At 45.3% G+C, this 22,452-nt stretch overlaps 1 protein-coding gene across 1 annotated transcript; it reads right to left on the bottom strand.

Annotated features, from left to right (window-relative positions):
• Positions 1-1,454: 1,454 nt before the first annotated feature.
• Positions 1,455-21,972, bottom strand: FBXO9 (F-box protein 9). Its single transcript, XM_032463278.1, has 13 exons — positions 21,572-21,972; positions 18,330-18,416; positions 16,017-16,172; positions 13,178-13,235; positions 11,752-11,851; positions 9,619-9,749; positions 8,764-8,878; positions 6,946-7,064; positions 6,653-6,743; positions 5,898-5,993; positions 5,501-5,594; positions 3,807-3,958; positions 1,455-2,047 (listed from the first exon to the last, which is right to left on the bottom strand). Exons 1-13 carry the CDS (start codon positions 21,572-21,574, stop codon positions 1,939-1,941), a joined length of 1,311 nt encoding a protein of 436 aa, XP_032319169.1. The 5' UTR covers positions 21,575-21,972; the 3' UTR covers positions 1,455-1,938.
• Positions 21,973-22,452: the final 480 nt, after the last annotated feature.

Here is a 22,452-nt window from a genome sequence, read left to right as displayed (position 1 = left end):
GGTGGGACGCTGGCATGTTAAAAAAAAAAAAAAACAGAATAGAGCTTGATTACTGCTGGGCTAGGGGATTGTGGGGTCTTTTGGAAACACAGACCAGGGACACTGACACTGCTATCAGCTTCCTGTAGTATCGGCTTCTGTCAAGTCGGAAGAGCAAAGGAAGGACATATCCGAAGCTAATTCCTGCGGGTTTGCAGAGAACAGGAGAAAAAATTACACAGCGAAAATTCCTTCTGCTGAGTTATTTTTGGATTTTAGGATTATTTTATTTTGACTCTCTGTATATTCTAATTTTCTCACAATAAATGTCTATTGCTTTTGTAGTGAAAAAATTTTAGTACACAGAAAATATAATCTGAAAAGGAAGTATTTTCTGTTTCAAGCTAAATAAGTGGAAGATGCCTTCCTGGCCATAGCAGAACGTTTGCCCTCAGCGGCCCCCAGGGTGTCAGCAATAGCTCACCTAACTCGGGGATGGGTGGCAAACGAGAGAACCTCCAGTTCCATTTTCCACAGGAAAGTACTTTTCTAGCTACATTTGACTCTGTTCTCATCAGATGTCCTCTTAACTTGCATATCAAAATTCATGGTCTTGTCCCGAAGAGCCGCCTTATCTGAGGCACGCACCTCCGTTCTCCGTGTTTTCCAACTTAAGGAATGCATTCCTCAGACGGCTGCAAAAAGCCAGTGCAAACAGAACTTTTTTTCCGGAAGAAAGGTATTTTTTAAAATTTACAGTGTTGTATTAGCTCCTGGTGTACAGTATCGTGATTGTTATACGTGTGTGTGTGTGTGTATGAGAACACACACATATTCTTTTTCATTACAGGTTACTAGAAGCCATCAGAACTCTTTTTCTCTCATTACACGGTGGACAGATGGTTTTCATCTCTAACATAACATGTATTGGCTTCTTAAAAAGCCCATCCTATACTGGATTGTGGGAATATGAAGCCTCTTTTAATGTCACCATGAACTTGAAAGCAACCATGGCCATGGGTATCAAGCTCTGAAAGGTTATACGGGTACCCGAGCCATGTTTGAGCCACCGAAGACACACCTGGATCCGGCAGACATGTGCCAGATGCAAGCTCTGGGACGGAGCACTCGTGGCCTTGCCGTGAGGGAGGCCGACACCCAGTTTACTGGGCGGCAGGCTCTCTCCCGACTGGAATTCTGGAGGAGTTAGGCCTGGGTTTACAGGACCCTTGACTGCCTTTAGGAATGGAGGTGACAGGTGAGATTGTTGAAGAGTCCCGGTCCTGGGGGGTAGTCGCTCCTTCTCATGCAATGTCACACATGTGTACGGGGCCTGGGCAGGGTCGGGAGACAGACACCATCGTCCGCATACAGAGACCAAAACCAAAGAGGCGCGGACTCATTCTTCAGCCCTCGCTGGCTACCTTAGGATGGTTCACTATTCTGACATTTCAAAAAAAGGCCATCCAGAAATATATTTTCTCGAAAGAAACATTTATTTATGATCTTTATTGGTCAAACAGTTTCAAACAAACCCAGAAGGGGTGTTCACATGTTGAGCCTTTGGTGAAAACACACTGTGCCCTCCGTGAAACGAACGCTGACCCCCGCGGGGCACCCCCCCGCACACCCTGAAACGCCGGGATGACCGAGCGGGCAGGGGACAGCCCACGTGACACAAGGCTGCCCCAAGAAGGGCATGATTTAAACCTCCGGTGTTTTTTCACAACGTAAATGTACTTAAGACTTGTGATTCCCACTTCTTCATTTCAAAACCAACACCCCAAGAATCAACTCTCCCTTTAAATAAAAAAAATAATCGATTTATACTCTTGAGAGAACTCCAACAATGTAAAATAAGTTCCAGCCCCATATATATATATATCTGTACATTTATAACTTAGGCGCTCTGTTTCTCTATATGCATCTACTCATGCGGCGGGGCGGGGGGGTGTGGGGCTACAGGGGCCTCTCGGAGGACGCGGTGTAGCTCCTCGCCCTGGCGAACAGCAAAGGCGGGTACATCTTGTCGATCTCAAAGGCAGTGACTGCCGTCTCTCCGGTCGGTCTGGAAAAGAGAGCACACAGTCACCTGTTACCGGGAGATCTCAACTCAGTTAAGACCCTGGCATGTCTGGGAGTGGGGAGTGACTTTAGGCTTCAGCCTCTTTAATTTTTAATTCATCTCAGTCCACGTGAAGCAGCAGAGGTGGATCATAGAAAATGTGAAAAATTTACAAAAGGAGAACTGCGCACCACCCCACCACCCAGATGGAGCCGCAGGAAGCCCTTCGTTTAGGGCTGCTTCTAAGCATCTCAACCCCACCGTCGAGCTTTACTGAGATCACCCTGTCAGTTATCCTGCTTCTTAAACACTGACGTAAGCATCTCCTCACATCTTTAAATACTCTTCAGAAGCCATTTCTGTGGCCACATCTCTCACTGTCTGCATTTATCACAATTCACCCAACTCCCCTTCTGTCGGAGATTTAGGTTGTTTTCAATATTTGGCAATTAAAAGTAACATTGTGATATTTTTGATTATGCCCTTTACATAGATTCCTAAGAGCAGAATTTCTAAGTCAAAGGCTATGGACATTTTAAAGCTCTTGATAAAATGTGTATCAGAAAGAATTATAATCCTAGAATAGAACTTAATGATTTGATATTTGCATGATCAACAGCATAATTTCAGGCTGAGGGGGGAGCACGTGACGAGTTATATTACCACCGCCTTTTATTTTCTCCTAAAAAAAAGAAAAACAAAAACAATCCAAATGACTTTACAAATATGATAAGGAAGTCAATGTGGTCATCAGCAGCTACAAATGACGCCCTTTTTTTCTAAAACATGATGCTTTTCATTGGCTTGGTCCTACTTTTGATTTTGGTTTCTTTGAAAAGAAAAAAAAAATTCCACTTTAGACATTATTCAGAGAAGCAAAAATAAAACGGCAGGATTGGCAGGCAAGGGTGAGAAGAAAGAGCAGCGCTCTCTCCACTGTCAGGACCCTCCACATGAGAGGCAAGTTACTTGTAAGGTAGAAACGTGACCAGGGAAGTTTTCGACATTGTGGTCGAGGTCGTGAAGCAGGTTAACGGCAGATGACCTCACATTTTGCCCATCAGAATTTTGGATTCAACTGGAACGGAGACCCTCGGTCACATTCTTTCACACCCAACCACAGCTAAGTCAGGATCCGCACCAACTGACATTTCACTTTCCTAATTGCTTTTTCAAGTACTAACTTCTGCACTACTCCTTTCTCATGCACTGTCATCTGCTCAGCGATGATTCCATCCGAGTGAATCTCAACAAAAAGCACAAAGAGCTGAAGCAGGAACCACTGACAGCTTCGGCTTTGGAGTACCAGAGACCTTTTCAGCAGCCTTACTTTCCTGACTACAGCTCATCTGAAATCTGTGTACAATCCCCGGGGGTAAACCAAGTGGGGAAATAAAGAGAAAAATTGTACGACTGAAACATGGGAGAAGAAAAGAGACCTGGTGTTCCATGACTGCCTCGCGCGAGTCGGAGGGTGAAGTCAGGGTGGACCCAGCGCCGCCCCTACTCATGGAAACTGCCCGCACCCCACGCGGGGGGACCCGCCGCGTCCCCCGGGCGCCATAGGGGAGCTCCGGACGCCCCACGTCTTGGCCCACTTTTCGTTTTTCCCAAGCTAGCTGCTCTCTTGGTTTGCAGGAGCGTCACAGCGTGTAACTGAACATTAACTCTGAGGAACCAAACCCCATCGGAGAGGCCCCTTGGCCCGACGGGGAGGACACCGCTGTTCTGTACCCCTGGGGTTTTCACTGCGATTGCCTACTTGTAGGTGATGTGACAGGAATGATGGATCCAGATGAGTTTGTTGAACCTCTGGTGACCACTGGAGCACAGCTGCAGCCCCACGTGGAAACTCTGCTCAGCCTCTTGTACGGGGACGCGGCGGAAATACCGGAACTTGTAGTCAAGCGGCTTCTGTGAAAGGAAGGGCACACGGGCAACAATGAGGCCTCGCTCCACGGACGGAGAGACACAGGCAGAAGGGGCTGGCTGACATCCACACACAGACATCTTAGGAATACGCTACGGGAGAGTGACACACGAGCCACATCACATCCGCACACAGCAAAGAGCTGTCTTGGTTATTAACTGGGAACGCGTGTGAGCGCCTGGGAGAACGTGCAAGTGCTCTGAACACAGAAGGCTTGTCCTCCATCATCATCTCGGTCAAGCATCCTGTGAAGTGGGACCAGGGCAGGCAGCCATGTCCACCAAAGTCACGCGGCCGCTGCAGATGGGAACTGAATCTCCTGTCTCCCATCTCCAAGCCTAGGGTTTCCTTCTGTTCGAAAGACTTGGGAATTTTTCAAGAGGTAAAGTGATAAACTGGGGAAGGCTGCAGATAAAGCACCAAGTCTAACTTCTCTTTTGCAACAACAGTAAAATGGTCAACAGAGAAACAGAAGTGTTGGGTTCGCTGGAATCACGTCTGCAAATACTGCTAAAAACACAAGAAGGTCAATATGACACATGGTCCTACCATGTCATATTCTGAAGAGAAAACTGATGGTCAGCATGGGAATTCCTAAACTCTTTCATTAGATAAAATCTCAAGTAGGGCCTCACAACTCCCTAGCTCTGATGACCTCAGGAAACTCATGGCCAAGGTCACAGTGACAGCAAGGATCTCTGCCCCTCAGACCACTGTCCCTGACTCCAGGAGCCAGAGAGGCCACAGCTGAGGGCCAGGGGGTGACAGGACTCAGAAGAAACCCCGCTGTAACCATCCCCACTCCCGGTGCTGGGGGTGGGGACTGGAGACCCAACACAAGGGAAACTTCGTTCAAAAATGATATTAATTATAAATGCAATAGGCTAGTATTTATTCCAACTACCCCAAAACTGACTTCCTGGGTACACAATGTAGTTTTCAACCAGGATCGAAAACAACTGCACATGGAGAAAAGCTGTGAACAAAATCAGACCCTTACTCTGTTGAGAGTCTAAGGTACTCTGGATGTAATAATTCAGCCATCATGTTTGCTCGGCATTTCTTCCCTTTTGCAAGAACAGAAAGAAGGCAGTGATCTCACTTCAGCTTATTTCCAGTAGAAACAGAAATTTGAAAAACACCCTTGTGAAAGGATTATCTATATGAGACAATTTAGGTTAATCGTCTATGATTCAAAATGAGAAAAGCCAAAAAAACCATAATTAGACATAACTGTAACTAGTTACTTCCACAGGAAATAATTCCAGCTCTGCGTTTTCATGTGTTAAAAAAACCTGGACCAGAGAAGGAAACCTGGAGCAGAATTAAGCTGATTCAATAAAAAATAACCACATTTTAGAAAACCCTCCAGCTCTCTTCAGAGATATGCTGTTAAGTCAACACCCATTTTGCGTAACAGCAGAAGTGATGAGACAGTATTCTTTACCCTTTTCTAATCAAGAATGTGTGAATGCGCAGGGCACGGAAGTTTAAAGAAATGTGCCAGCTCCCCCTTGCGTACTCACTTCTTCTTTTTTCTTAGTTATCACAGCAAATACTTTGGTCTGATTGTCTGTATCTTGTGACAAGCGATAATGACCCAGTAGAATTGCTTCCGTTCTGAAAATGAGAGAATATATATACTTTAAGTCAGTTACGTGCATTTATTTAAAGTCACAGAGAAAGTAACGGGCGAGAAGTGTTTACTCAACGCGCCTGAGGACAATCAGCTAGCGTGTTGAGTAAACCTGGTTTCCAAGGCCCCAGATCCACTGAAGGATGTCTCCAGGGAGAGGCCCAGGGATTGGCATTTTTTACAGGCACCCCCAATGACTGCTTTTCCGATCATCCAGTATTCAGTTACAAAATCTCCAAGTTACCACCCAAAATGCAGGCTGGACGGAAAACTGCAGAACGAACTACCTGGTATTCCTCGTCCTCAGCCGCGGCACAATGGACTGGGGCTCCTCGGGGGTGGTCAGCATCATCACGTGGCCATCCGGGAAGAATCTTATGTACCTGCGGACACGGAAAACGCAAGCACAGGACGTGTCCTTATTTACTGGTACCTAAACCTACTCATGGCTGTGAAACCAAAACAGAAATCCCACAGGCTAAAGAACTAGCGAAACATCTCTGGGACAGACGTGCCTGAAACCCGTGAGGCCAGCAGCAGGGAACGAAAGCATTTTATTACCTTCCTTCGAGGGGATGGTGGAACTTCTAGTTTCACTCACCAAATGAACTGGATTAAATATTGCTCTGTTAAAGTTGTGTGTTTTTCCCTGAAGCACTAATTAACATCAAACAAAAGTGCGGTCCGATGATATTACACGGTAGTTAACACGGTCTACTTGTTTCTCGAGGGCAGTGGTAGCTGGTGGACAAGGAGGCTGAATCACAGCACGAGCCCTCTGGGAAGGCAAATGAGCCCACCAAGGGCGGGAGACAAGGAACAGCTCTGAAAATATAAATTCTTAAAATTTTACAGCCAGGAGGAATTAATTATCTTAGCCTACTGGTTCTTTGAGCGCGGTTTCTGTGGAATACCGGATAAAAACACCGAGGGCCATTCTGCGGATAAATACAAAAGGCAGAAAGAGCAGGTGTCCAATAACCAATGAACCAGCTGTCGGAGAGGGAGCGTTTCTCACTCGCTCAGTTTCCTGCAGGTGTACCTGTAATATTCCACCTGGTGCCAGGCTCGATAGAAACCATCGAGAGACTGTTCCCCTTGACGGATATACGTGGTTTTACTGATGTACACGCCTAGGAAAAGAAACAGATTTTTAAAAAGAACACAATACACAACTTTTAATACTACAATCATGTAACACGTTTCCAGCTTTCCTTTTATCGTGGTTTCCTCTAAAGGTGCTTGTGGTACTCAGGTCTGTCACGGAAAATTAAGACTGTGTATTCATCAAAATCAGCGTGACAGATCACTATTTCTCTGAAGAGTTCAACTTACCATCAAACCGAACACGGGGCCTTTCTAAAAACATCTCTCTCCAGGATGTGTATGGAACAAGTTTAATACAGCTTCTGCCCCAAACTTTCAAGCAGGCCAGACGCCAGATTTCAGGGTCTCTAGGTAATAAAAGCACATCAGTACATATAATACTAACTCCCTCTACGCTCTCAGACATGAGAAACATTCCTGCTACCGACCACCGTCTACTCAGCAATGCTGGCCGGGTGCCTGCAGGCACTGCCCTGGGCACTGGGGACAGACCGATGGACAGGGCAAAGGCCCTGCTCTTTTACAGGGAAAGCAAACAAAAATAAAAGGAAGAGAGAAAAGTGTTAAGTAGTGTGCTCAGTGCAAAGACAGACAGACAAAGCAGGGTAAAGGACAAGGATGATGGTGGAGGGGAAGCAGGGACTCATTTTTCTGGGCAGGGGTCTACAGTGAGGAGGAAGGGTATCCTGGCAGCAGCCACAGCGTGCAAGGCCCTCAGGCTGGAGTGTGGCCGGTGTGCAAGACCAGGAAGGATCACGCGGCCGCAGCAAAGTGACAAGGTGACGTGCAGACTCCCTGATCTGAGAGGGAACAGGGGCAGGTGAGGTCGTGGTCTGCAGCAGGGAGAGGCTGGCTGAGTGAGGTGGAGGCCCCTGGAGGGGTCTGAGCATGGCTAATGCTTTCCAGTGATCACTCTGGGGGTCTATGGAGGATGTGCTCCTGGAATGTGGGAGTGGGAGCCCAGAGACCACACTGGACGCCGATGCCACAATCCGGACCGGGCCTAATGGGGGCAGAGCCAGAACAGTACTGACAAGTAGCGAAACGGTCAGACTGGAGATACATTCTGCACGCGGCACCAAGGCTCTGTTGTGGGATTAGTGCAAAAAGCGAAGCCAATGACGGACGAAACTGACATGACTCTAATACAGCTCAAATCAAATCAAAACCCTTGCCCCACAGGGATAAATCCCACTCGATCATGGTAAATGACCCTTGCTGTTTGCTGCTGAATTTGGTTTGCTAGTATTTTGTTGCAAATTTCTGCGTCTACGTTCCTCGGGGACACCGGCCTGGGGCCTCCCTCTCCAGCAGAGTCCCTTTATCCAGCTTTGCCATCAGGGTGATGCTGGCCTTGTGTCAGAGTGTGCCCCCTCTTTGATTTTGGGGAAGTATTTGAGAAGGACTGGTGTCAATTGTTTAAACGTTTTGAAAACTTCACCAGTGAAGCCCTCTGGTCCTGGACTTTTCTTTGTTGGGAGTTTTTTGGGGTTTTTTGTTTTTTTCTTTTTTGGGGGGAGATTTTTTATTCCAGATCCAATCTCTTTGCTAGCAATTGGTCTATTCGGATTTTCTATTTCTTCCTGATTCAGTCTTGGTAGGTTGTACGTGTTTAGGAATTTTTAGGATAACTTTTAATGGGACAAAAGGAAATTCTGGTGCCATCTAAATTTAAATCATTATCAAGTTTGGAGTTACTGTAAAAATGACTTAAGTGTAGTTCTCTAGCATAATTCTTTCTCCAAATCAGCTAAGCCAGCATGCAAACCACCCTGCAGAAGTTAACGTATGACTATGTTCCATGTTATTCTAGACCCTGGAAACCTAGTGCCTTCTAGCCGTGGCATGCTAAGCTGTCTGAGCCAACCCACTTAAGGACGGCTTAGCAAAACTGTTCATTCTAAGTTTTTACCTAGAATATCCATCAAGTTCTTGTATCAAAAGAATAATTTCAAAAGAATACTTTCTTTTGGCAAAAGACCATAATCCTTTTTCAAACACTGCCGGAGTTGCTTTAAAAAAAAAAAAAAAAAAAAAGGTAAGTACCTGGCGCAGATGTAGAATCCCCTGCACACCTGTGACAACTGCTCTAAAGACCTGAGGTCCAGGTCGCTGGACACCACCCATCGGAAGACGTACATGAGCACCTCCATTGGCAGCGCTGCAACAGAGGACGCGTCCCCTCAGCAACTCTCCCTCCCGCACACCCGCTCCCGGCACGTCCCCAGGGCAGACACCTTTATGAGCTCCTGAAGTGTTAACAGCCACACCTTCAGCGCTGCTCAGAGCTACGCACCAGTGCATCCAACTACCCCAAAGCGAGACACACACACCTTCGTTTTTCCAGCACAGGATAGATCTGAAGCTACTTTCGTAAGCACATCTCTCTCTCTCAGATCTTTTTACCATCAAGATGTATAAAAATAAGCCTTAGAAAAATAGTACATATGCGTGAGTGTGATCCCTGTTGCATTTGTGACATTAAATAAAGTTACTTTCATCTCCCTGAAAATTTTCAATTGTCTTCCTCTGAAAAGTCCCGTAAGTGAACAGTATTTAACACATGAAAAGAAAAAAGAAATTCATTTTTAAACCTTCAGTCTATCTCAGGACTAGCGTCCAACATGGCTGAAATGCCTGCTGACACCAGGCCTCCTCCAGCTTTCCTAGGGCTGCCCCACAACTTGGACACTCACCCTCTCAGAGCTCCACTGAGAAAAGAATGGCACCCTTCAACAAGGGCGCTGCTGCCCTCCTTCTGATCCTGGTTACAACCTGGCCTCCCACCGGATTCTGACCCAGAGCAGTGGTCTGACGAGCTATCTGACCTTCTTGGCTTGGAACACGTAAATCTTAAGGTCAAGCGTTTCTCCCTGAAGGGTAACGCGCGTGAAGTCGCACCTGATATGTGAGTCTGGCTGCTCTCGAGCTCAGGCTGACACAGTTTGAGCGCAGACTCCTGAAGCGTGAGCTGCTGCTGGAAGGAGGCCAGGAGGTCAGCCACCTTGCTGTCTTCATCACTGTCTTCGATGCTGAGAAAAGACAGGATGTGAGGGAACCAGCGCGTTGGTCCGCACACAGACTTCCGCACAGTACTTTCAAATCTGCTCTACAAAAAGTCGTCTAAAAGCAAACTTCTTACTACTTTATTTATTTATTTATTTTGGATATGATAAAAAGTTTACCCTGCCTTGCAAAGGAATACCATACCAGGTTTTTTTTTGGGGGGGGAGCTTTAGCAATTTTAATTCCCACAGAGAAAGAATTAGAACTTCTGGAGATAGGTGCTGAGATTTAATTAATTAGTTTTATGGTAAACATTTCCTGAATTAGTAAAAAAGATAACTTCAAATGATTAAAAAAAAAACCTTACATAAATATATCCTTTTAAGTGACCATCATCCACACTAATTGAATAAAAATAAAATATGCAGACGTCACCTGAGATGCTGACTTACCAAGGGATTTCTAATCTCTGTGCCTTATGACCCTACCTTTAGAGAGGAAAATATGTAATTAAAAAAAAAAATCTTAGCAGGGCCACAAATAATCTATCAGTACAAACAAATGTGTAGTTAAGAGTTCTAGAAAAATAGCTAGCTTTCCATTTTTGCTGAAGTTAACTTTAAAAATGATCCGACTTGCAAAAAGGCTGGATGAGGATGAAGTCAGAAAACCAGGAAGGCTTATTATGACAACCAAGGGCACGTGTGGCTGAGGCTGGCTGGACCCCATCGCGATGCTACTGACTTCTTACAGGAGGCAAAAAACCCAGCAGAGATTTTTAGGGCCTATGCGATCCGGTAAGAAAATACACAACTCTGTCCTTAAAGCACTTTCGTAGCATCTGGGTTTGTATGATGGGACGGGAGACAAAGCAATGCTTCTTTAATGTTTTAACACAACCTTTCTTAACAGCACCAGGCATCTATTTATGAAACTGGCTAAGAGGTGGGTCTGAACAACTCTCTCCAAACTGAAAGAAGGCTGAGAAAAAGTCCAAACAAGTCCTTTTGAGTATGAACTGTTAAATCGAACTTGGTGAACAATATTTCTAGCCCAAAAGTTCCAGCAGGCAATCGACGCTGACTTCACTGGGATATTTTTAATGTGGTTTAGCCAAAGCTTAAGTGTTAATACTATAAGCAGTTAAGAAACCCTGGCAATCAGCACCAGTTATGGATAAAGGTAACTTAAGTGTTTCATGGCAGAGGTAATGTAGTAGTTAACATAATACCTCATTACCAAGATTTTATTTTTCTATGTACTGCTCATTTTAAACTTGATAAATCTCCGGTGGGAACGGACTCCCTTCCCTTCTAAATACCAGCCAGCTGGGCTTTGGGGGAGAGAGGGGATTAAGCCAACACAATTTTGTAACTGTTTTACAAATAGCTTCAAAAGTACTGGCTTAAAAACACGTCCTCCTGAGCTCTGTCAACGCTACTCCATGACTGATGAGAGTGGCACCTACACAAAGCAGGTGGTTTCTTTGGGGAGCGCTTACGTCCTGCTCCTGGGCTTTTAAACAAATGTTAGAGGCTTAACAATGTTCTGTCTGCAACAAGGCCTGGTTAGAGTCCAGCATTTTCCTAATAAAATGAAAAGCCTTTTAAAAAATGTAGTTTCCAACAGAGAACCAGGGTAATGAAACCCCACGTACCTGATTTCAACCATTATTACTAGTATTTTTCAGCTTTGGCCTGATTACATTTTAATAGTTTTGACTTGATATAGGTTTCACAAAGCTGAAATGTGTCCTTTAATTTCCTCCTTTCAATAGACACTGCTTTTATTAGAAACAAAAATTCTTCCGTCACCTTATTTTTGTTTTATCCGTTTAAAATGTGCATTTCTGTACTTCAACCTTAAAATTTCCCTACTTAAGAAATTTCTACAACTTTATAAATAAGTCTTTAGAATAAAGACTATAGAATTTCACAGAATTAGCACCATCTTCTTATCATGTGAAGAGTCAACAGGGCAGAGACTGTTAACAAACTCTTATGTGTTACTATCAAATCATATACGCACTAGCTGTTTCCAACGCCATCACCATCTGGGGATCGGGTATAAGTGATCTTGAACTCTATATCAGGCACCAGCTGCATAGCCCTACGATAAAACTTGATGGCTAAAAGGAGAAATAAAGCTAAATTAGCTATGACCACACATTTTCATCATTTCCTTTACTTACCCTAAGCTGTGGTTTAATTGGGTAACTTGCTTTACAAACAGCCAAATTCCCTTTTTCTACATGCAACTGTGTTCAGTGCACAAATGTTACTTCCAAACCTTCCTATTCAGAAACCATCTTTCTTTTTTCTAAAGCTCTCATGTTACAGAAGCTCAAGACGCTGCATTTCATTTCTATCTTTCGGCCCATCTTTCCCCTTGGCCTCTTAAGGGTCGTCAGATGGGATCTTATACATGGCGTCCTTCTTTGGGCTTTGAAAACGCCATTGCTGCAGCCCCAGCAAAACACCACCTTTGAGCAAACTTCCTTCCAGGAGGCAGAGTTGAGGAAAAGCAAATGCTTCCTGCCTACTGGAATAAAGAGAGGAGTTTTTTCGAATTTTCCTTCAAATCCAACTTCCTTTCATCTAGCTGCTTCTTATTTAGCTGAATAACCTGTAAAACCTGTTTATAAATCTCCTGGCCGGGTGGCTTAGAACTAGGACATCCAGCCACCTGCCCCACGGACACGTGCCAACGGGACTGGGGCCGAGGAGGCCGCCACCTCCAGCCCCTCCGCTCCACACACCCTGGGTGACTCACTGTCCACCACGCACAGTCAGGGCTCTCACGAGCCAATAAAGGCCATGAAGGGATGTCACCGTCTGGGCCCTCTTACTGTCTCAGAGTAAAAGCACCACTAGGAGAAACGTGTAACTTTGAAAACGTTGCTTTGGGGGCATTTTCAAATGACTCAAGCTCAAGCATTTCCCTGCCATGCCCCGATTATTAGCTTTTCTGTCACAAAAATGAAGGCCTAATTACAAACTTAATCCGGTAACAGCCCCACCCCTTGGTGTGCTTACACATTTCTACCGGCCTAAGGAGAGAAGCAAAAGCTGTAAATTAGGATTTATGAAACGTGTACATATTCCTCAATCTGTCCTTTACGTACCCCTCCTCTGAAGTCATTTTCACCTCTAAAAGGGGCAATATCCTATTTTCAAACAAGGAACAATATTTTTAGGACTTTAACCATGAGGAATTAACACAGACGAACCCCTGAATGTAGAAAAAGGTTATCTTACTCATCCTACCACTATGATGTCTCTCTGGAATACTTTTTGGAAACAGGTTATATAAAAATACAACTTTTGTTTTTGATTTTTAAAAAATATAGGGAGGCTGACATTCTACGCTAAATGTATTCTAGCAAAACATAAAATAAAATTGGTCAGTAACAAAGAGTTGTTAACCCAGACGATCTTGGGTCCTGAGGCCTCACCTTCATAGAGAGCTCCGTTTTGTTCTTCTTCAACTGCTTTTAGGAATAGTTCACGAGCCTGTAAACACAAACAGTGAAAAACAATTTTTGAAAGTCCACGTTAAAAACAAGTGCGGGGGGCGGAGGGACAGCCCCCTTCAAGGAAAGGCGCTCGGACAGTCAGGCCCCCGCAAGCAGGACAGTGAACGTCGGCCTCCACTTCACATCTGATGTAAGACGTTAACTCAAAAACAGGTGGAGGACTTCAATGTGAAACTTAAAAAACTTCCGGGAAGAACAAGAGAAGACGACCTTGGAGGCCTGGACTCGGCAGAGCCCTTACATTTGACACCAAAAGCACAAAATCCACAGAAGGAAAACCTTGATCAGCTGACCCTCATCGAAATGAAACCCTTTTGCTCTGTGACATACCCTGAAAAGAGGCTGCAACGACAAGCCACAGGCTGAAAGAATTCACGAGCCACGTATTCAGCACAGGACTCGTACTTGGAATACGTAAAGAACTCTCGAAACTCAACAGTGAAAACACAAGCAATCCAATTAGAAAAGACAAACAGCCATCTCACAGAGAGAAGAGAAAGACGGCAAACAGTACGTGAAAAGATATTCAACATCACTCGCCATTTAGGGAGACACAAAGTATCACAAGGAGGCGTCGCAACGCCTCTGTCAGAATGGCTACAGTGTGAAAGTGATGAGAACACGAAACGCGGACGGGGACGCGGGGACCCTCACAGGCTGCTGGAAGGAACACAAGATGGTGTGGATGCTCTGGAAAAGAGTTTGGCAGTTTCTCTTAATCAAAGATGCACTTACCATACACCTCAGTAATTGCGCTCTTAGCCCAGAGAGATGAAAACTTATGTTCATGCAAAAACCTGCAGGCGAATATTCAGAGCGGCTCTTGCAATGACAGCCCCAAACTGGAAACAACGCCCCAAATGTCCCTCCACAGGTGACTGGTTAAACAAAGCGGGTACCTGCACACCACGCAACACCCCAGAGCAGTGAGAAGCAACTACTGACGCACACGGGAAATTGGGATGGATCCTAAAGCAGTCATGCTGAGTGAAAAGAAGCCAGTCTCAAAAGGTCACGTTTATACCACATTTTTTGCATATCAAAATTACAGAAGTGGAGGCCACTCGTGGCTGCTGGTGGTTAGGAACGGCTGGGAGGAGGTGGGGAGGAGAGTGTAACCAGCACAGTGCAGCCTGAGCGAGCCTTGGGGTGACAGAACAGTTCTGCATCCTGACCGTGGCCGTGGTTACATGAAGCTGCACGTGTAATAAAAGCTGCAGAGAGCTACTTATACACATACCCACAAACAAAAGTGCTAGTAACCCTGGGAGACCAGAACAAGCTCTGTGACTTGTACCACTGTCCATCTCCCAGAACTCAGCCACGGAAGGGGTCCGGGTGGAGGGAGGCCGGGGAAGGTGCACAGGACTTCCCCGTAAGAGGACTCTCTATTTCAAAATTAACAGTGACAAAACGGATATGGAAGTTTTCAGTTAGCATGATGATGTCGATTATTTAATGGCGAACTGTCATAAACGCACACGCGGACCTGACGGTGTGAAGAGGACAGCCTCCGTGGAGTGACAGACTACGGTCAGCCCTCCCCCTCTGCGGACTCCCCGGCCTCAGACCCAACCAACTGCAGATCTAAAATATTTGAGAAAAAAGTTCCAGAAAAGTGATGAAAAGCAAAACTTGAATTTGCTGTGCACTGGCAACTATTTACGTAGCATTTACAACTATTTCCAGCATGTTTACATTGTCCTAGGTATTTTAAGTAATCTAGACAACCTAAATGTCCATCGACAGATGACTGGATAAAGAAGCTGTGGTATATTTCTACAATGGAATACTATGCATCCTTAAAAGAGAATAAAATAATGCCATTTGAGCAACATGGATGGACCTGGAGATTGTCATTCTAAGTGAAGTTAGCCAGAAAGAGAAAGAGAAATACCATATGATATTGCTTATATGTGGAATCTAAAAAAAAAAACAAAACAAACTTATTTACAAAACAGAAACAGACTCACAGACAGAAAACTTATGGCTACTGGTGGGGAAGGGGGTGGGAAGGGATAAATTGGGAGTTCAAGATTTACAGATACTAACTACTATATATAAAGTAGATAAACAACAAATTTCTACTGTATAGCACATGGAACTGTATTGAATATCTTATAGTAACTTATGGTTAAAAAGAATATGAAAACGAATATAGGTATGTTCCTATATGACTGAAGGATTGTGCTGTACACCGGAAATTGACACAACATTGTAAAATGACTATATTTCAATAAAAATGTATTTTTTTAGAAAGAGAGGAAAAAAGTAATCTAGAGATGATTTAAAGTATGTGGGAGGCTGTGTGTGGCCACACGCAAACACTACACCACTTTATACAAGGAATGTGAGCATCCTTGGACACTGAGGGACAAATGTGACAGAAAGGGAAACGGTGGGCTCAACGTGCTTCATGTGAATAAGCACCAGGAAAGCGGTGAACCATCAGGAAGCATTCAAAATCTTCCACAATGAGGAAGTGATCACCGCATAAATCTGTTCCACTCAAAATATAACAAAATGCTGCATCAAGACCTCTGGGAAGGTGTTAACATTTGAACACATTTTTTCCCCTTTTGGAGTTCTGTTTGTAAATTTAGAGGCATCTATCTTTTAGAGACAGAGTGACTCTCAGGGGTGTGTGAATTACCAAAGAGCTCCGGGCAGACTGTCCACCTGCAAGAAAGAAGGAGTGGTACAGGAAGCAGGGAGGGATGGATACGCTGGTTCCAAGTGCAACACCCATAACACTTAACTTTTCTTCTTTTGCCAGCTCTTGCTTTCCTTTGGTATCCGCTGTTTTCAGTAAAGAGCCTCTTGCTGCTCTACAAGACCGAGTTTCCAAGTTGCTCGAGCCTACACCTGGGGCAAGTTCAAACATCCACTGAGCTCGGAACATCTGGAGCTGTGCCTAAGGGGAGAAAAGTGTTTTAGGACTCATCACGCAGGAGCTCAACTCCAGAACAATGTGTCAATAGGTCCCACACTGATTTCCTCACACACGCATATTCTAGGACAAGAAAACGTTCTTTTAAATGACTAAATCAATACCATTAAACCCCTGATATCTTCCAAGGTAATTTTCTGCTTAAGGCTTTGAAGAAATGGTGAAAATTTGCCTAAAGGTTCCTTGTACAGGAGAAATCTAATGAGATGGGAAAATCCAATTTTAATTAGAATTGAAACTATAAGCCATTGCTTAGGGACTGAACTTGCATGCTTCCAAACATTTCTTTACTTGGAACACATCTCCCAGGTGATCCCTACTCAATGACTAATCCATGAAAGTGACCAATGACTGGTTAAAGGCCCGGCTCTCGGGACGGAGTATAGCTCGGTGGAAGAATGCCGTGCTTAGCATGCATGAGGTCCTGGGTTCAAGCCCTGGTACCTCCATTAAAAAAATAATAATGATAATAAAATAAATAAATGAATAAATAAGCCTAACTACCCCCACAAAAAACCACACAAACAAAACCAACAACAAAAAATTTAAAAAAAACAAAACAAAAACAGCCTGGCTCTCAAAGGTTACTCCATCCTCAGAACTTCCACGGGATTAACTGAGGTGGTCCACTGAGACAGCAGAGCAGGCCAACCCCCACCCCAACCCCGCCCCCTCCAGCAGCCCTCCCAGGAGCTCTGCTGAATAAACCTCTGACAACCCCTTCACTGTCTGCTTCCTGGGAACCCAACCTGGGACGCCCTTCCTCCAAAGAAGGCCGTTGGTAACTGGATTGTGTATATTCATCCTTTTTTTTTTTCAAGTATATAATATGAAAGTTTTAAAAATAATTTTTCTCTACATTCTGCACACAGTTTGACACCCATGTTCCTACCCCCAACACGTAACACACACACACACACCTCTGACCTGACGGCTCTTTAGAAGCACTCTTAAGGTCCACCGGCTGGTGCACTCCAAAGGCACAAGTATTACAAAGCTTATAAGTTCCAGAAGATGCACTTAATTAATTGTAATGAATATTTTTCTACTTTGCTGCACAAAGGTTGACCTGATCCCTTTAAACGGCTGTGGTGTATTTCACTGTATGGACACATCATTACTTAATACAAGGGACGGATACCTGGATTGTATTCCACTTTCCCACGTACACAATGCTACAATAAATATTCTTGAACGTGTACACGTTCTCACTTCCCCCATTACTTCCTTAGGATTAATTTCCTGGAAGCAGAATTGCTGGCTCAAAGGGAATGTTATGTTTTTCTTTCTTTCTTAATTTTTTTTTTTGATGTTTTTCCAATGTCTTATCTTTATGGATTTTTTTAATGGAAGGACTGGGGATTGAACCCAGGACCCTGTGTATGCTAAACATGTGCTCTTCCACTGAGCTGTGCCCTCCCTGCTATGTTTTTCACTTTGATCAAAAATGCTAATCTTCCTTCCAAAAAGGGTTGCAGCAACTTGCACTTCCACATCCACTGCAGGCGTGTTCTCACGGCCTGCAGAGCCACAGGCATTATTCACTCATCTGATCACTTAAAAAAAAAATTCTTTGCAGATTTAATTTGTATTAAAAAAATTATTAGTAAGGTTAATTATCTCTTCTAATGTTTAACAAATATTTATATTAATTTTTTCCATTATCTTTCTATCTTTCTATCTTACGGTCTCCCTAATTTTACAGGGAGTTATATCTGTATCAGACCTATCAATTCTGTGCCCACCTGTGGCTACCAGTTTTCCCAGTTGATAATTTCTATTGATTTTGGATGTCTTTTGCTATATACAAGTTTGAAACTTTTAGGTGGTCAAATCTGTCACTCTTTTTCTTTAAGGTGATGTCTTTTAGTCATGCTTCAGCCTTGGTCTGAACACTTTTAAACCTATAAATTGAATTACACAGCAGCAATTACTGACACTTCTTTCTGCAAAAAAAGAAGTCTGTAACATAGTTATAAGTTAAATATTCTACATATTGGTCTGAGACACAGTTAAATTCTTTGCTGCAAATAAGAATCCCCAAGTCTTCATCACTACACCTGACTCCAGCTTAGGTAAGGGATCAACAGAAGAACTAAATGTACAGGTGGAGAAACGTGCCTGCAGATCTGTCTCAGCCGGGCTCTCAGTTTCATCATCATCTCCTGCTCTCACAGCATCGGGATGACAATCTTCCTCAGCTTCTGCCTGAGGGGGAAAGGCAAGTTAAGGCTCAGTGACACCAGGAACAGGCCAACACCCACCAGCGTCCCCCGGTAACCGCCATCTCCCACTCGGCTCCTTGACAAATGAAACACACGGTTGCCTCTCGGCATCTTCTTCACAGGTAATTTAATGACTCCAGCCAGAAAAACCTGACACTTTAATTTTTTTCATACTGATGAATAAACACCTTCACTGGGCTCCAGCTTCAGATGTTTGGGTAGGTGGTTAAAAAGAACAATTTTGCTTCAGAGAATAACAGCTGGTCGTGGTATAGCGTTAAACAAATAGTTTTCGTTTCTTGGATCACTTAAAAGACCACAGTCCATACATGGCTGTCCCTTTTTTAACAGAAACTGAAATGTTATGTGTGGATGTGACTTTTGTCTATTACTATTTTCAATGTACTAGAAAAGCTCATTAATCAAAAACCTGTAATAGTGAAGATTTTTGTAAAGAAGACTGTTCTATTTTGTTTCCATAAACCCAGATATTTATACACTGGATTGATTTAAAGTGGAATAAAGCTGGATTAGAACTACCATGCATGGCTTAGGGCTTAACAGAGGCCTCAGGTCAGCTTCCTTCCATTCTACCCTTTTAACGTTTGCTAAATGAAACTAAATCCTACCTTCCAGTGAAAACAAAACGTTGCCTAGGTCCAGCCTGTTAGCTAAGACTTATGAGCACACAGGACGTGCTCAACAGTTCAAGTGCTCAGTCTTATAAAGAAATGTGGCAATCAGGGAAGGTTAGAAACAAAATAAAATCGATTTAGTCTTCCTCATTCCAAAAATGGTTAAGTTTTACAGTTGCCAGTTTGGGTTGCAATTTGTTTCCAGGACAAAAGTGTTTCAGTGAACACCTATCTTTGAGCACAGCCACCAAATATACTTGGACTACTTCACAGCACAACATAAATAAGCTTATCTCTGGCAACCAGACTTGCAGCAGAGATGCCTTGAAGATGTGAACTAGTTAGTACATGGTTAAGGTGGAAAGGCTAAATCAGTGAAGAAATAAATGGAGAGAAGCAGAGACTCCGATGAATTCCCAGAAAACTGGCAAATTTAAGCACGACTGTATTGTCAAGTACATTTTTTCTTCAGTCTCTTTAAGCTGAGAGCTTTTCCTAAGAACATCGATAGGAAATTACACAATAAAGGGGTTTGAATGTATTGATCTCACTGAGAAGTATGTTTCCCTTGTCTCAATTTAAGAGTCTGCTTTATTACTATAAACTCTAAGGACAGCTAATGGAAGGGGACTGAGGTCCCTGGGGTATTTTAATAATTCAGCCTCTACCTCTAACCCAGCAGTCCCTGCTCTCTCCAGCCCCGTGTTCTTGCATATGCTGTTCGCCCTCCGCATCTGGAATGACTACATCTTCTTCCTCGCTTGGCTATTGCTACTCATCCTTCAAGACTCAGCTCAGGGATTATCCCAGTAAGAAGCCTTTTCTGATCCTTTTAACTTGGCCCTTTCGTTTTCCCCATTACACTTGAGCTGCTGATTACAGCACTCAGGACTTGTACTGAGATTTTTGTCTCCTTCGCTTGAATTACTACATTGGGAGTAAGGATCACATCTCAGTCTTCTTGGAAACCTTGGATACCTGGATTGAATCAAGCAACATACTGCTTGATTCAAGGTCAAGGCCTGTCCAGGCCTAGCTGTCTCATTTGTAGAGAGGGTGTTGGATTTGGTGACTTCTGAGGTCCCTTTTCGTATGTGACATCCCATGATTAAAGGTTTACCGTAAATCACCTTACAGGGTTGGTTATATTGAAGATCTGGTATTGTACCGGGATCTAGCACTTCGCCAGGATAACAAAAGGCGCTCAAAAAAATTGTTTCAATCAACAAATAAAATGCCACGAGGGTACATAATGCATATCTCAGGGATGAGGAAAGAAGACAGGAAACCTATAACACAGACAGCATCTATCTTCTCCCCTGAGCTGTGTTTTAAAAGTTCTAATCCATTATGACTTTGATTTTGACTGTATGAAGACAAAAACAAGACCCATCAAACTTGGGGTTTTATGACTTTATTTTTTTTTAACTCAAATACCACTTGAAATAAGTAGGTCTTTGCCTGTCACCCAGAGATTTTCACTTTGTTTTTCGTAATTGAGTTTGACCTCACAGCACTTTTCACTTGAGCAGCTCATGTGTTCACCATTTTACTGTTTTACACCTGGGATTAAGAATAATACACAAAATTAAGTGCTTAATCCTGGGCAGAGAACTATTTCTGATAGTTCAGAAGCATAATTAGTGTTTTTCTAGCCTCCAGATTAATTTAATAAGTTCATTCAACCTTTCACATATTCAACGCACATTTGGGTAACGACTATAAACTAATCAGTCTGGTCTCACTTCACCCTGGAATCATTCAACTTTAGCCAGAGATTAGGCTCTCGGATGGACAATTTATTCGAAGCCAAAACAAGGCAGCATGGGGCAAAGACTACCATTCCAGCACGCAATACCCCATGGAATCTGCATTGTCAGTTTCTGGAGCTTTGCTCAGTCTCTCCATTTGGACCGCTCCGACACTGCTCGGGCCCTCACTGCTGTGAAGTGAGACATGATCCCTCCAACCCGACGTCTCGGGGACCGCCTGACAAAACCCTGGGGGGGCCCTGACGCGTCCTGGGGCAGGTGCATCCTAAACCCAGGACTCCATAAGGGCCCAGAACGGCGGCTCGCGGGCAGGCTTTCCAGCGGGGGTGGGGGTGGGGGGGGTGGAATCAACAAGTGTCTCCGCTTGCCAAGGCTCTCTCCCGATTTTAGCTGCTGCGATGGCTCACCTCAATCCACGCTTACTATGCTTTTAATAAAATTCCTCGAGGGGGGCGAGACTGGTTCAAGGTCCTCAGCAGGCTGAGAAAAGACATATTTTCTCGGCCCTTCTGCAAACGCGCTCTGCTCACCTGGAGTCCCGGCTGGGGGGCTCGGCAGGAAGGAACCCCCGGGAGCGGTGAGGGCTGGCACCCCTCCGCTGCCTCTCAGGCCAGAGCCCCGCGACGGTGCCGGCCATGCAGCCCCCGCCGCTCGCCGGCTCCCCTTCCCGCCCCCCCCCCGGGGCTCCCCGCAGGCCCAGGCCCTCCCGCCCGCGCCCCTCGGCGAGTTACCATGCTGGCGGGCCGGCCGGCCGCGGCCGCGGGGCTCTCGGCGCCCCCTCGGCACCGCCCCCGCGAGGAGGTGCGCTGGGTGTCCGGTGTCTACTCCTGCCGTCTGCTGCAGCGGGGCTTAGCAGAGTTCTCGGTCGGAGAAGCGCACCAGGCAGCGGCAGTAACTGCGGGCCCGGCGTACGGCAGCCATCTTCGCGGGGCAGGGGGCCAGATCCGGGCGCGCTGGGGCGGCGGCCGGGGACTCGCGGAGCGGAGGGACGCCGGGGCCCGCCGAGGCCGAGGACTGTGCGCGAACCGGAGCGTCGGCCCTGCTGGAGACCCCGGACGCCGCAGCCGAGCTGCTCCTCTGCTGCGGAAACCTGCGCCGGAGCAGCGAGCATGCGCAGTGCCGCGTCGCCGTCTCCGCCGTTCGCGCGGGCCGCGGAGCCCCGCGGCCCGCCTGCTGCCCGGTGGAGGGCAAGGGGCGTGGGCTAGCAGTGTGCGCGAGGCATAGCTCGGGTGGGGTCACCGGTGTGCCCACGGCCAAACTCAACCCAGCATTCGGCTCAGTGAATTTATGCAAACTTGAACAGGCGTTAACACAAATCTAGAGTTGAGACCCTACGGCGAGCGGTCCTAAGGAACATCGAAATGGGCGCTCGGGACGGTCGCTGCACGGTCCTCCTCGGCGACTGTGGCTAGAGTCCCACTCCAGGAATGCAGGGAAACAGTGAAACTCCACTACCCTCACAGGCTGTTATAACGACTAAACTCTTTTAAAACACTGCTTTGGAGGTTGAGGAAAAGATGCTCTCTGGAGAGCGGCAGGGGACAAGATAACTCAGCCCTCGCAACGAACGTTTCACTACAGACCCCATCATGCAACGCGGGTAGGACGTTGC

This window comes from Camelus ferus, chromosome 20 (assembly GCF_009834535.1).
Source record: "Camelus ferus isolate YT-003-E chromosome 20, BCGSAC_Cfer_1.0, whole genome shotgun sequence".
NCBI lineage: Eukaryota > Metazoa > Chordata > Mammalia > Artiodactyla > Camelidae > Camelus > Camelus ferus.
Note: the sequence above shows the minus strand (reverse complement) of the source record. Positions and strands in the feature narration are given on the sequence as shown.

What these genes read in the sequence shown, in the direction of transcription:
- FBXO9 (XM_032463278.1), bottom strand. An exon ending in GGATTCTACATCTGCGCCAG is followed by an intron (nt 7,065 to 8,763) that starts GTACTTACCTTT and finishes TTTATTACCTAG; the next exon opens with AGACCCTGAAATCTGGCGTC. An exon ending in CACCAGGTGGAATATTACAG is followed by an intron (nt 5,994 to 6,652) that starts GTACACCTGCAG and finishes CCGTGTCCGCAG; the next exon opens with GTACATAAGATTCTTCCCGG.